The 12,270-nt window shown below is 38.7% G+C and overlaps 1 protein-coding gene across 1 annotated transcript in view; it reads left to right on the forward strand.

The window, feature by feature from the left end:
• Nucleotides 1-199: 199 nt before the first annotated feature.
• TBK1 (TANK-binding kinase 1) overlaps nt 200-12,270 on the forward strand; it is an 85,170-nt gene continuing 73,099 nt past the window's right edge. Inside the window, exons 1-4 of the mRNA XM_011929377.1 lie at nt 200-370; nt 3,333-3,373; nt 7,241-7,381; nt 11,275-11,404. Coding sequence (XP_011784767.1) covers nt 7,310-7,381; nt 11,275-11,404 — 202 coding nt within the window. The 5' untranslated portion in view covers nt 200-370; nt 3,333-3,373; nt 7,241-7,309. The remainder of the gene's footprint in view (nt 371-3,332; nt 3,374-7,240; nt 7,382-11,274; nt 11,405-12,270) is intronic.

A 12,270-nucleotide genomic window follows, 5' to 3' on the forward strand; every position in this document is an offset into this window, starting at 1 on the left:
CCCTGTGGGAGGCTGGGATGCTGAGTCAGAGCGGGGGCGGGGGCGGGCGCACGGAGAAGCCCAGCACGACCCGAGGCCAAGCCATCCAGGACCCAGGCTGCGCGGACACTGCCTCTGGGGTTGTGTCAGGGGCGGCCGTAGCCGGTGGAATGGTCGCGCGGGCCCTCTTCCCTGCATCCCCGCTCCTCGCCGCGCGGCCGGTCCTCGACCTGCATCCCGTCCGGGGGCTTTGGGCACAAAGAGGACGACTCCCGTTACCGGGCCTGGGCCCTGGCTGTCCGGGGAGGCAGGGGCACCTCTTTCCCTTGAAGTTAGATTCGCTGTTTTCTACCCTCTTTCCGAGAGTGGACACAACTGGCAGTTTTTAAATGCATTGAATTTTCAGAGGATTAAAAAGAGACGTTTCCTTAGAGTTTTAGTGATGTTCTGTCCGCAGAGGTTGACTCACACCGGAAACTAGAAGCCTAAGATATTTTAAATATATGCCTATGAAATACGAATTCCCAGACGTTCCTTGCTCCTCGTCTACCTGACTTATGGGTTTAATTTGTAGTCTCTATCCCAGGTATTTTTAGTAGGTGGCCTCAAAACAACTCCCAAGTAATTGCCAAATGTATAACCAAAGACAGGTCTTTTCCACTCTGGAAGCCCCAGTGTATGAATCACATAGGGGTAGAGTTTGGAAATCCTGGAACTTTGTCCATAGGCCATGTCGTCAAACCTGTTTTCATCCCTCAACAAATAGTAACTTTCGTTTTGGACAGTCTAAGGAAGTAGGCTGAACACGGCATCATCAGCAACATACTTGTTGAATGCCTGCCTATATGCTTGTCAAAAATTTGGGACGATGTATATGGCAAGCACGTTGTGGGTGTGCTGAGTCATGTTTTAGCATGTTATTATGGAGTTATTGGAAGATAGTTTCAAAAGATATTTCCCCTGACCACTATTGTAATTACTCTTAAACAGAAACCATAGTTTTGTATCTGCATAGAGAACAGATACCTTAGCTGATAAATATTTTTCTTATTATTCTGAAGGTACATACATATAGGTACCTAATGGTACTATTTGCCATTTATAGTTACATTGATTAGGGAAGGTTTTTCATTAGATGGTTGAGACGTTTATTATTGTGTCGTGAATGAAATGTAATAACTGACAAATGTGTATTCCTTATTTGTGAAAAGGAAATCTTATTTTTATTGCTTATTTCCAGTAGTCGTATATAAAATTTATCTAAATTAGATGGGTAGTAAAATTATATAAAAATATCCTGCTGTATCTGTGATTGGTAAAATTGAGACCCCTGACCATTCTGCATATTCCTAACCCAACTTGGGGATATTGGTGGTCATTAATTCATCGCAGAATACCTACTCTAGCATACTACTTTTTGCTTTAACTTACTGTGGAGGGATATTAAAATCCATGTTTTGATGACAGTACAGCAGGTTTAAGGGGGCATGGTAGGACTAGTGTTTATGCTATGTTAGCATACATCAATTTTAGTCCAATGTGGAGCTTGGATATTTTGTATACCTTGATAGATCCATAGCTTTTCAGTATTAAAGACTTGATAATACAGGCTACTTGGTACGTTTATATATTTATACTTGGAGGTTGGAGAAACTATCCTTAATTTCAGAAGAGTTCGTAACTTTTCAGGAATAATAATTTTTGCACCTTTCCTTTATACTTGTCAGGTTCTGTGTAGATTGTGTAGATGAAATTTTAGCTTATGGAAATATTATGCAATGGCAACATTTGTTTTCATTAGTGTTTCCCTGCTCTGAAGGAAGCAAAGTAATTTTTTCTATATTTATTATATTTTACATTATTACTTTTATTTTAAAACACCTTAAATTATGTCTTAAATTAATCTTTCAAAATATTTGAAGGAGGTAAGTAACAATATCACTCTCACTGACAAAGACAAAATTAGAAGAGAAATAGGTGTTGGTTTTTATTGTTTTTGTTGGTTTTTTTTTTTTTTTTGAGGTGGAGTCTCGCTCTTTCACCCAGGCTGAAGTGCAGTGGCGCGATCTCAGCTCACTGCATCCTCTGCCTGCCGGGTTCAAGCAGTTCTCCTGCCTCAGCCCTCTGAGTAGCTGGGATTACAGGCATGCACCACCACGCCTGGCTAATTTTTTTGTATTTTTAATGGAGAAGGGGTTTCACCATATTGGCCAGGCTGGTCTCGAACTCCTGACCTTGTGATCCGCCCGCCTTGGACTCCCAAAGTACTGGGATTACAGGCATGAGCCACTACACCCGACTGAGAAATAGATGTTTCTTTCAGCCCTGTGATAAGTTAATTAAATTGAATGTATGTCATTGGTTAATGTTTTTTTTTTCAAAACTCACACAGCATTTTAGCCTTGAAGATTGCTAGAAACTTAGATTTTTTTTTTTTTTTTTTGAGATGGAGTCTTGCTCTGTCACCCAGGCTGGAATGGGGTGGCACGATCTCGGCTCACTGCAGCCTCTGCTTCCGGGTTCAAGTGATTCTCCTGTCTCAGCCTCCCTAGTAGCTGGGATACAGGCGCCTGCCACCATACCTGGCTAATTTTTGTATTTTTTCTGGAGACAGGGCTTTTCTATGTTATCCAAGGTCTCAAACTCCTGGCCTCAGGTGATCTGCCCACCTTGGCCTTCCAAAGTGCTGGGATTACAGGCATGAGCCACTGCTGTCAGCTGAAACTTAGATTTTTTTTTTTGTCATATTATTGTATTTTATTATAGTATGTGTAGTGTATACTAACTTAAAGGGAAATAATGTAATCAAAATGATGATCATGGGGAAAATGGCATCTTGCTTTAATCTTCAACTTAAAGTTACTCTTAATAATCCATTTATACCATTACGTCAAATTTTGGTCATCCCTGCAGAATTTTAGACAAATGAAAACAGACAAGGTGATACCAAAGAGTTAAGCACAGAAAGTGATATTGATTAAAAAGTTGAAAGTAAAAATCTACCTTGGCTAGAACTGAACATTCAGATCCATCTCTCCAGAGGAAAATCTAACTTGAATCATAATGGTTCATATTTTGACTAGTTTATACCATATCAATTAGCAACTTATGACTTGAAAATACTTTGAAACTTAAATATTTATATTGAACTGTTTATACACTTCAATTCAGCAACAGATAATGGGTGATCTTACTTGAGACTAAAAACAGCTAACGTTTGTTTCTTAACTGTGTTACTCCCTTAAAACATATTTGCAAATTTTTTTTTTCTCTTAGTATAGCAAGAGGATTGCCTGATCCAGCCAAGATGCAGAGCACTTCTAATCATCTGTGGCTTTTATCTGATATTTTAGGCCAAGGAGCTACTGCAAATGTCTTTCGTGGAAGACATAAGGTTGGTACAGAGAAAACTTTGAAGACCTTTTATCACTGTATGTATTTTGTTCTAAGATGCATGCTTACGCTAAAATGTGTGACTTGGTGATTTTGATCCCTTTGTCTGAAGAAATTGTTTTAATGATTTTTGTGGTTATTTAAGGCATAGCTGTGTCAGACAGTGAACTATCTACTCAGTGGTGGCAGAGGTTAAGTGTTAGTGAGTGGAGGGAAACAGATTGGTCGAAAATGGACTGGGAAAGATTACTGCAGCTCCCCTATGGTAGAGAGTGATTTCACTGACAGAAGTTCAGTGTAATGAGTTGAGGTAGCATTTGATGTAGCATTTTGGATGGTAGGGAGGCAGATGTGTAGTTGGAGGGGAACTCACAGGTGTTTCTGATAGGCTCTGGTAAGGGTTAGTACTCCCACTAAAACAGCATGCTACAAAACAGATGGGAGTAAAATGAGATTCTCAACTAGGAGCCCAGGTTGAAAAGACCATATTTTCGTATAAGGTAATCAGAACCTGGTAGTGGAAGTGGGAATAAAATAAGATTATTCCCAGAGGCACTTCAAGAACCAAAAAGGATTTTGTGTCAGAATCCATGTGGAGGATGAAATTAAAAATAGTTAAAATAATTTAAAATGAAGAAATCGAAGATAATTAAACTTCCTATTCTGGGAAGGATGCTGGAAAAAGAGTCTATTCTGGGAAAGAAGCTGGAAAAATGGAGTACACAGTTCATTTATAATACAAATAATAACTAATTTTGCAGTGCCATGAATTTGTTTTGGAGCTAAATGATGTTTGGAGCTTCCTAAATCCTTATTTTCAGAAATAGGGCCCTAAAGTTTTAGTAGAGAGGAATTGCTTCCTCTTTTCCTGTATTCTTGAGACTGCTAGTCAGTTCTGTCAGTGACGATGAGATAAGCATACATCGGGGAGGGGCCATTTCCTCTGGGGAGAGAATATTGACTATAAACAACCTTTATGGCTCATAGAGAATGAATCAGAAGTACCATACGGACAACTTTTAGCTTTCCTCCCCCTGTATCTAGGATTATCCACAAGCTCTGGATTCTTACTCAGATTACTTGTGATCGATCCTGGGTACCCCATCCTAGAAATTGCTTTTGTTTTATACCAAGGAGAAAATGACTAGTGACTCAGAATTTAGCATTGAGAACACATCTGATCATCTTATCTTCCTGTAGTCCAAATTAACAAACTTTTAATTATCACTTGGTATGTGTCAGGCACTGTGGCAGACCTAGTGAATGTAACTATAGCTAATGTGCAGTCCCTGGACACAGTTTCAAGTTTAGTAGCAGGACGGATTAGAAAGGAAGTAAATTGGAAGCTGATGGGATGAGAGATAGTCAATAGTGATAGAGACTGGATGAGACATATTGAAAGGGCCTGGCACTAGAAGATACATCACATATCCTGCTCCTCTTTCCTTACTTAAATACTCTGTGCTTCATGCAAATGACTACACATAGTATACACTCTAAAATGTTTGCTGAATGAAAGAATAAGTGAATGAATGAAGACTGATTAGACTACCCCAAGACAACCTGAAGCTCTCCAAAGGAAACAAATATTTACCCATTATAGTGTGGAAATCTAAAATGAGGATTTGAGAAATATAAGAATTAATTAAAAGATTGCCACGTCGGACGTAATGGCTCACGCCTATAATCCCAGCACTTTGGGAGGCCAAGACAGGTGGATTGCTTGTGTCTAGGAGTTTTGAGACCAGCCTGGGCAACATGGCAAAACCCTGTCTCTACTAGAAACACACACACACACACACACGAAAAAGATGGCCGAGGCCCAGTCTAATATTTAGTCCCCAACAGTTTTCCTAGGAAGGTGCTTTGAGAAACCATGTTTGTTCTTAATGACGGCAATTTCAAGTGTTTAGGACTATATCCTTCAAAAAATCCTGCTTCCCTTTAACTATTTAAGGATTTTTACCATGATATTAACCCTTTTATATTATTTCTTAGAATGACCAAATTCTTACATGTATTACTTGTCATTCAAAGTATATTACCTACTTAATCTCTTTTTCATTAAATTGCTTTTAGTTACTAATGTATGAGTGTGGATGTGTATATTCATGGTGAAGTTGAAGGGAAGAGAGTTGACAGATGTGTTGATCTGCACATATGGATATATATATACACACACACGTATATATAGAATATATATATGGGTCTCTATTATTTGTATACACTTTGACTTAGTGAATAATAGATGACTGTGTAGGTGAATAAAGGGAAAATGGTACGTTTCCACCTATATCCCGATAATCTCACAGGCATGATGTAGTCTACACAAGTTTGGAAAATAATGACCGTGAGGTCAGTGGGTATATTGCAAAATTGTATTATTTTCCCTGCTTGCTCCTCTGTTAGGTTTCTCCTACTTTTAGACTGAGTTTGAGGTCTGTCTCAGCTTAAGAAAAATCACTCTGTTGGGTGATACATAGATTTGGCAGTGTCTTTACCCTTGCTGAACTAAGGGAAAAAGAGTGAAACTGAACTATAGTTAAATTCTTCTCTTTTCGTATGTCTGAAAATGGTCATTGGCTCTTTCATCTTTCATTTTCCTCTGGAGAGAATATATATCAATTTGTGCATTTTGTGTGACCAGGGTGAGGGGAATCACATAGGATTATGAAGCAGTTAAATGGCCTTAAGAAAAGGATCATGCGATTCTGGAGTGAGAGAGGAGGATGATAGCTCCACGTGGTGAATCTGTGGAAAGTATAAAGAAGGCTCCAAAGCAGGAACAGTACAGAGGTCCTGATAGAGAGCCATGAAATGTCTTTAGCCATGAAATGTGCTTGAAATCCAGGCTCAAAGAGAAAAGGATTTTCCTGCGTGCTCTAAGGAAGTTCAACCTTGGATGAATGGGGGAAAATGTAAGGCTAAACTCAAGATCTGGACTGGCCACGAGGGAGAGGCTTGCTCATTAGAGTGACTGGAAGGAAGTGAGAGGGTCTGAAAGAGAATCTTAAAGGAAGGTTAATAAGAAGAACATACGAATATGATGTTTATTTACCTGAAATGTAAGCGTGTGTTTAGAACCTCTAAGATTCCCTCCCAACTACAGCTGTGCTTTGTAATTTTGTGTGTGATCTATTTCAGTAGGTCATGAAAGAGTGAGAATGGGATGCTGTGATACATCAGTAGAGAAGAAGAAATAAATGCCTTTAATCGTCTAGAGAGGGTCTGTGAAGGAACAGCCTGCCCTGGTCATCTAGGTAGAGTTGCAGAAAGTAACCCAGGGCAGCAGGGGTAGAATCCAACCAGGAAGTCTGCTTTAGCCTCGCTCTGCAACTCCTGCTTTCCCCATCCCCCCCCCTCAACATTGTCCTAGCTACAAAATAATTCTGAAAAGTTAATTGCATTACTTTGATATTCTTAATAAAAATCTCATAGGTGGAATACAGTGCTCAGTCTCTCTGTCCTGCTTTGATTTGTTTAAAATTATTAAGCCTTGGAGAAGCACTTGTGAGTTTCACTTTCTATTTCCTCTCTGAAAGATGATTTTGCTTTTGATATTATTATAGCTTTTATCTTCCGATGTATGATGATTTTTGCCCCACTGTATCCTCATGAAAGCTTTATGATATGAAAGAAAATATACATTTCTAAATTCCAAAAGGTGTAATTTGAAAGAAATGTTGAGCAGTTAATTGATTCATTTTAACTTTTTAGAAAAGTTAAGAGTCCTAGTACAGATTCCCTGTGCCTAAAAGATGCATGATATTCTATAAGAAAATAAGTTGCAATAACTAGTTTTAATGCTACCTTTTAATCTCTTTTACAATATTATGAATAAATAAAACATTTCTCTCTTTTTTTAAAGAAAACTGGTGATTTATTTGCTATCAAAGTATTTAATAACATAAGCTTCCTTCGTCCAGTGGATGTTCAAATGAGAGAATTTGAAGTGTTGAAAAAACTCAATCACAAAAATATTGTCAAATTATTTGCTATTGAAGAGGAGGTAAGTAGTAAAACTTTAGTTAATCTTACATTTATTGTAGTTATGAGTCAAGAGATAGAACCTAATATTAAAAAATGGATTTTTTTTAAAAAACCGTTGAAAATTGGGGTTTGTACAACCAAATACTCTATCCTAAAGGATTCTTGAATACATAGAACAATAGAAATAAAATATCATAAAAATGGAATCAGAAACAGTAGTATAAGAAATAAAAGGGGGTGGCCAGGTGTGGCTGGGTGCGGTGGCTCATACCTGTAATCCCAGCACTTTGGGAGGCTGAGGCAGGCAGATCATGAGGTCAAGAGATTGAGACCAGCCTGGCCAATATGGTGAAACCCCATCTCTACTAAAAATACAAAAATTAGCTGGGCGTGGTGGTGCGCACTTGTAGTGCCAGCTATTCAGGAGGCTGAGACAGGAGAATTGCTTAAATCTGGGAGGCGGAGGTCACAGTGAGCTGAGATCGTGCTGCTGCACTCCAGCCTGGCAACAGAGCGAGACTCCATCTCAGAAAAAAAAAAAAAAAGAAAGAAAGGATCACTTGAGCTCAGGAATTCGAGAACAGCCTGGGCAACATGGCAAAACCCGTCTCTGTAAAAAATACAAAAATTTGCCGTGCATGGAGGTGTGCACCTGTAGTTCCAGCTACTCAGGAGGCTGAGGTGGGAGAATCACCTGAGCCTGAGAGATCAAGGCTACAGTGAACCATATTGTGCCACTGTACTCTAGCCTGGGTGATGGAGTGAGACCCTGTCTCAAAAAAATAAATAAAGAAATAAAAGGGTATTGAATGTGGTTACCAGTATTATTACTAGAAAAAGGTAACAAGTCAAATAATTATAAAAAGAAAAACTAATTACAAAAAAAACGAACTTTTAAAAAAATAAAAATTTTTTATTTCACGAAAGAATAAAAAGTTCAAGAGTCCTAGAGTTTAAGATATGAAGTCCAATTATAAAAAATTGATTTTTATAAGGGGAAATGGTGGAAGTAAGAATGTCATTAGGAAACGTAATCTAGAAATAATGGAAATAGAAATTATTTTAATCCCTTTAAACATGAGCAATCAATAAAATCTCTGGGGAAAAAATGCAGTTTATACTCTTTATTCTAGTGATTTTATTTTTAGTGATTATTTCTTAGGAAGTAATCAGAAATTTTATGCATAAAGATTTAATTGGCATGCTGTTTATAATAAAGAGTGGTTAAATAAGTTGAATAAATTAGAATATGTGGCATATAGTTAACTGAAATTAGCCAAACTCAAGGTTAAGAGCATAGCCTTCCAGACTGCCAAGTCTGCTCAAGACTTCTGATACCAATTGCAAAGGAGTTTGTGTTGGCAGACTGCACAGAGAGAACAGTTCCCACAAGACTACTCTCGCATCATACCAGCTGGATGCAAATATGGGGGTTGCCCATGACACTCAGATTTGGTAATTTGCTGGAAAGTAGAATGACTCACAAAACTGAGGAGAGTGCTGTACTTATAATTACTGTTTTATTGTAGCAAAAAAATAGAAATTAGAACTAGCCAGAGGAAGAGACACAAAGCGTGGAATGTGGGAGGGTTCCAAACTTGAAGCTTCTTTGTCCCGAGGGACACATTACTGTCTCAGCATTGATGTATGACAGTATGCATGCAGTATTGCCAGTCAGGGAAGCTCACCCAGGCCTTTGGTGTCCAGGGTTTTTACTGAGGCTGGATCACTTATTGCCTGTATCGCTGACCTTTAGTCCCCAGCCCCTTCCAGAGGTTTGAGGTAATTCCTTTAGTCTCCATTTCCTCTGGAGGGCAGAACTCATACGGTGTGTTCTAAAGCCCCCATCATAAATCATGCTGTTAGGATCTCCAGTGGCCAAAGCCCCCAGAGGAAGAGAGACAGAAGTCTTGTTCTTTCAGATAGGACATTTCAGGGGGCAGAGATCACTTTCCAATAGCCAGGGGCAAAGCCTGACTTCTCTTTGGGTAAAGTTAATTTTACCACACAGTAGTTAAGTGGTAATGAAAAGAGATATTTACCAAAATTTTAATCTTCTCAGAACACCTTATATATGATGTTATGTGAGAAGAATCAAGATTAAAAATATATATGTAGTATGATCTTAATATATACAGTGTAATATGCAAACAGCATTATGTATCTATGACATTATTTGATTCATAGGAAAAAGACTGGAAAAAAAACACCAAAATATTAATTCGTTATCTCTAGTTACTTCTCTCTCTCTTTTGAAATGACTGCCAGAGAGTAATTTAAAATATTTTATAAAAGTGTTTTGGACATACGTAGAAAAAAATTATAAAAGAAAGAAAGGATAAAAAGTTGGAGATGAATAGTAGATTTTAAGACTCATTCACATTTTCAGGTTCTGAAATTGGTGTGCATCTTATGATCATTGTGTATATGTAATTTGATGGTATTTCTTTTTCCCCGTAAAGCTGTTATTAAACTGATGAAGCATTATAATCAATGGTATGTTAAAATTAAGGTTTAAAACAAATGAGCAGCTCAGATGCAAATGAGCAGACTGGAGCTTTGCTGCAAGAGGGACAACTCAGCTGTTCTGCTCCTCATTTATTTTTAAGGATAGGACTCCATTCCTTGAAGTAACAGTAGTCATCATAAGAAAAATTCGTTTTAAGAGGTTAGAAGAACTGTTGTCCTAAATGTACTGTTATACATAAGAAATTCAGTGCTAGCGCGGTGGCTCACGCCTGTAACCCCAGCACTTTGGGAGGCTGAGGCGGGCGGATCACGAGGTCCGGAGATTGAGACCATCCTGGCTAACATGGTGATACCCCGTCTCTACTAAAAATACAAAAAAATTAGCTGGGTGTGGTGGCACGTGCCTGTAGTCCCAGCTACCTGGGAGGCTGACGCAGGAGAATGGAGAATGGCGTGAACCCGGGAGGCAGAGAGCCGAGATCGCACCACTGTACTCCAGCTTGGGCAACAGAGCCAGACTCCATCTCAAAAAAAAAGAAATAAAGAATTTCAAGTGACTGGGTGTGGTGGCTCAAGCTTGCAATCCCAGCACTTTGGGAGGTTGAGGCAGGCAGATTGCTTGAGCCCAGAAGTTCAAGACTAGCCTGGGCAACATAGTGAGACCCCATCTCTGCAAAAAAATAGAAAAATCAGCCAAGCATGGTGGAGCATGCCCGTACTCCCAGCTACTTGGGAGCTGAGGCAGGAGAATCACTTGAACCTTGGAGGTGGAGGTTGCTCTGAGACAAAGCAAGACTCTGTCTCAAAAAAAAAAGAAAAGAAATTTAAGATAATTTTAACAAAACCATCGTAACATTGTACCAATGATTTTGTAGTTCAGATTTAGCTACTTTTTACTGTGGTTTGTCTTCAGAAACAAATCCAACTTCTTAATAGGAATTTGGAAAATGTTAATTCTTTTTATTTATTTATTTTGTTAATTTATTTTTTTTGAGATGGAGTGTCTCGCTTTGTCGCCAGGCTGGACTGCGGTGGCGTCTCGGCTCACTGCAACCTCTGCCTCCTGGGTTCAAGTGATTCTCCTGCCTCAGCCTCCCGAGTAGCTGGGACTAGAGGCGTGTGCCACCACACTCAGCTAATTTTTGTGTTTTTAGTAGAGATGGAGTTTCAGCATGTTGGCCAAGATGGTCTCAATCTCTTGACCTCGTGATCTGCCCACCTCAGCCTCCCAAAGTGCTAGGATTACAGGCGTGAGCCACCGCGCCTGGCTGGAAGATGTTAATTCTTATATGTGTATGGACAACAGATACTGAATCTCAGGTGAAGCAAAGTGCTTTCATCATTGTAACAAATCCTACATTTAAATGAAATCAGATAAGTACTGACATATAATCAAAATTTATTTTTTATGTTGATTCCCAATGATTTTTTTTTTTTTTTCAGACAACAACAAGACATAAAGTACTTATTATGGAATTTTGCCCATGTGGGAGTTTATACACTGTTTTAGAAGAGCCTTCTAATGCCTATGGACTACCAGAATCTGAATTCTTAATTGTTTTGCGAGATGTGGGTATGTTTGTTTATTTATGTGATTTCATTTATATATAAAATTTAATAACAGAATTTTTTAAAAACATCTTACATTCAAAACTAAAGACCTTTATGCAATGCTTCCTTAGATACGACACCAAAAACACAAATAACAAAAATAAATACATAAATTGGACTTGATCAACATTAAACATTTTTGTGCCTCAAAGGACATCAGGTAAGTGAAAAGACAGCCCATAGAATGAGAAAAAAAATGTTTGTAAATCATGCACCTGACAAGGAATTTTTATCCAGACAAGTCAGCAATAAAAAGCCAAATAACCCAATTTAAAAATGGGCAAAGGATTCGCATAGGCATTTCTCCAAAGAAGATACATAAGTGGCTAACAAGTACATAAAAAAGTTCAACATTAATTAATCAATTAATAACCAACATCATTGGTTATTAGGGAAATGCTCATCAAAACCACAATGAAATACCACTTTATACCAATGAAAATGACTAATATCAAAAAGACAAACACGGCCAACCATGGTGGCTCACGCCTGTAATCCCAGCACTTTGGGAGGTGGAGGCAGGCAGATTGCTTGAGTCCAGGAGTTCAAGATCAGGCCGAGCAACATAGTGAGCCCCCGTCTCTACAAAAAATAAAATAAAAAATAGCCAAGCATGGTGGCATGCACCTGTAGTCCCAGCTACTCGGGAGGCTGTGGTGGGAGGATAACTTGAGTCCAGGAGATTGAGGCCGCTGTGAGCCATGATTGTACCACTGCACTTCAGCCTGGGCAACAAAGCAAGACTCTTATCTCAAAAAAAAAAAAAAATTGAACAACAACAAGTGTTGGCAAGAATATGGAGAAATTGGAATCCTCATACATTGCTGG

The sequence above is a fragment of the Colobus angolensis genome, unplaced genomic scaffold (assembly GCF_000951035.1).
Source record: "Colobus angolensis palliatus isolate OR3802 unplaced genomic scaffold, Cang.pa_1.0 Scaffold80, whole genome shotgun sequence".
In the NCBI taxonomy this organism is placed as follows: Eukaryota; Metazoa; Chordata; class Mammalia; order Primates; family Cercopithecidae; genus Colobus; species Colobus angolensis.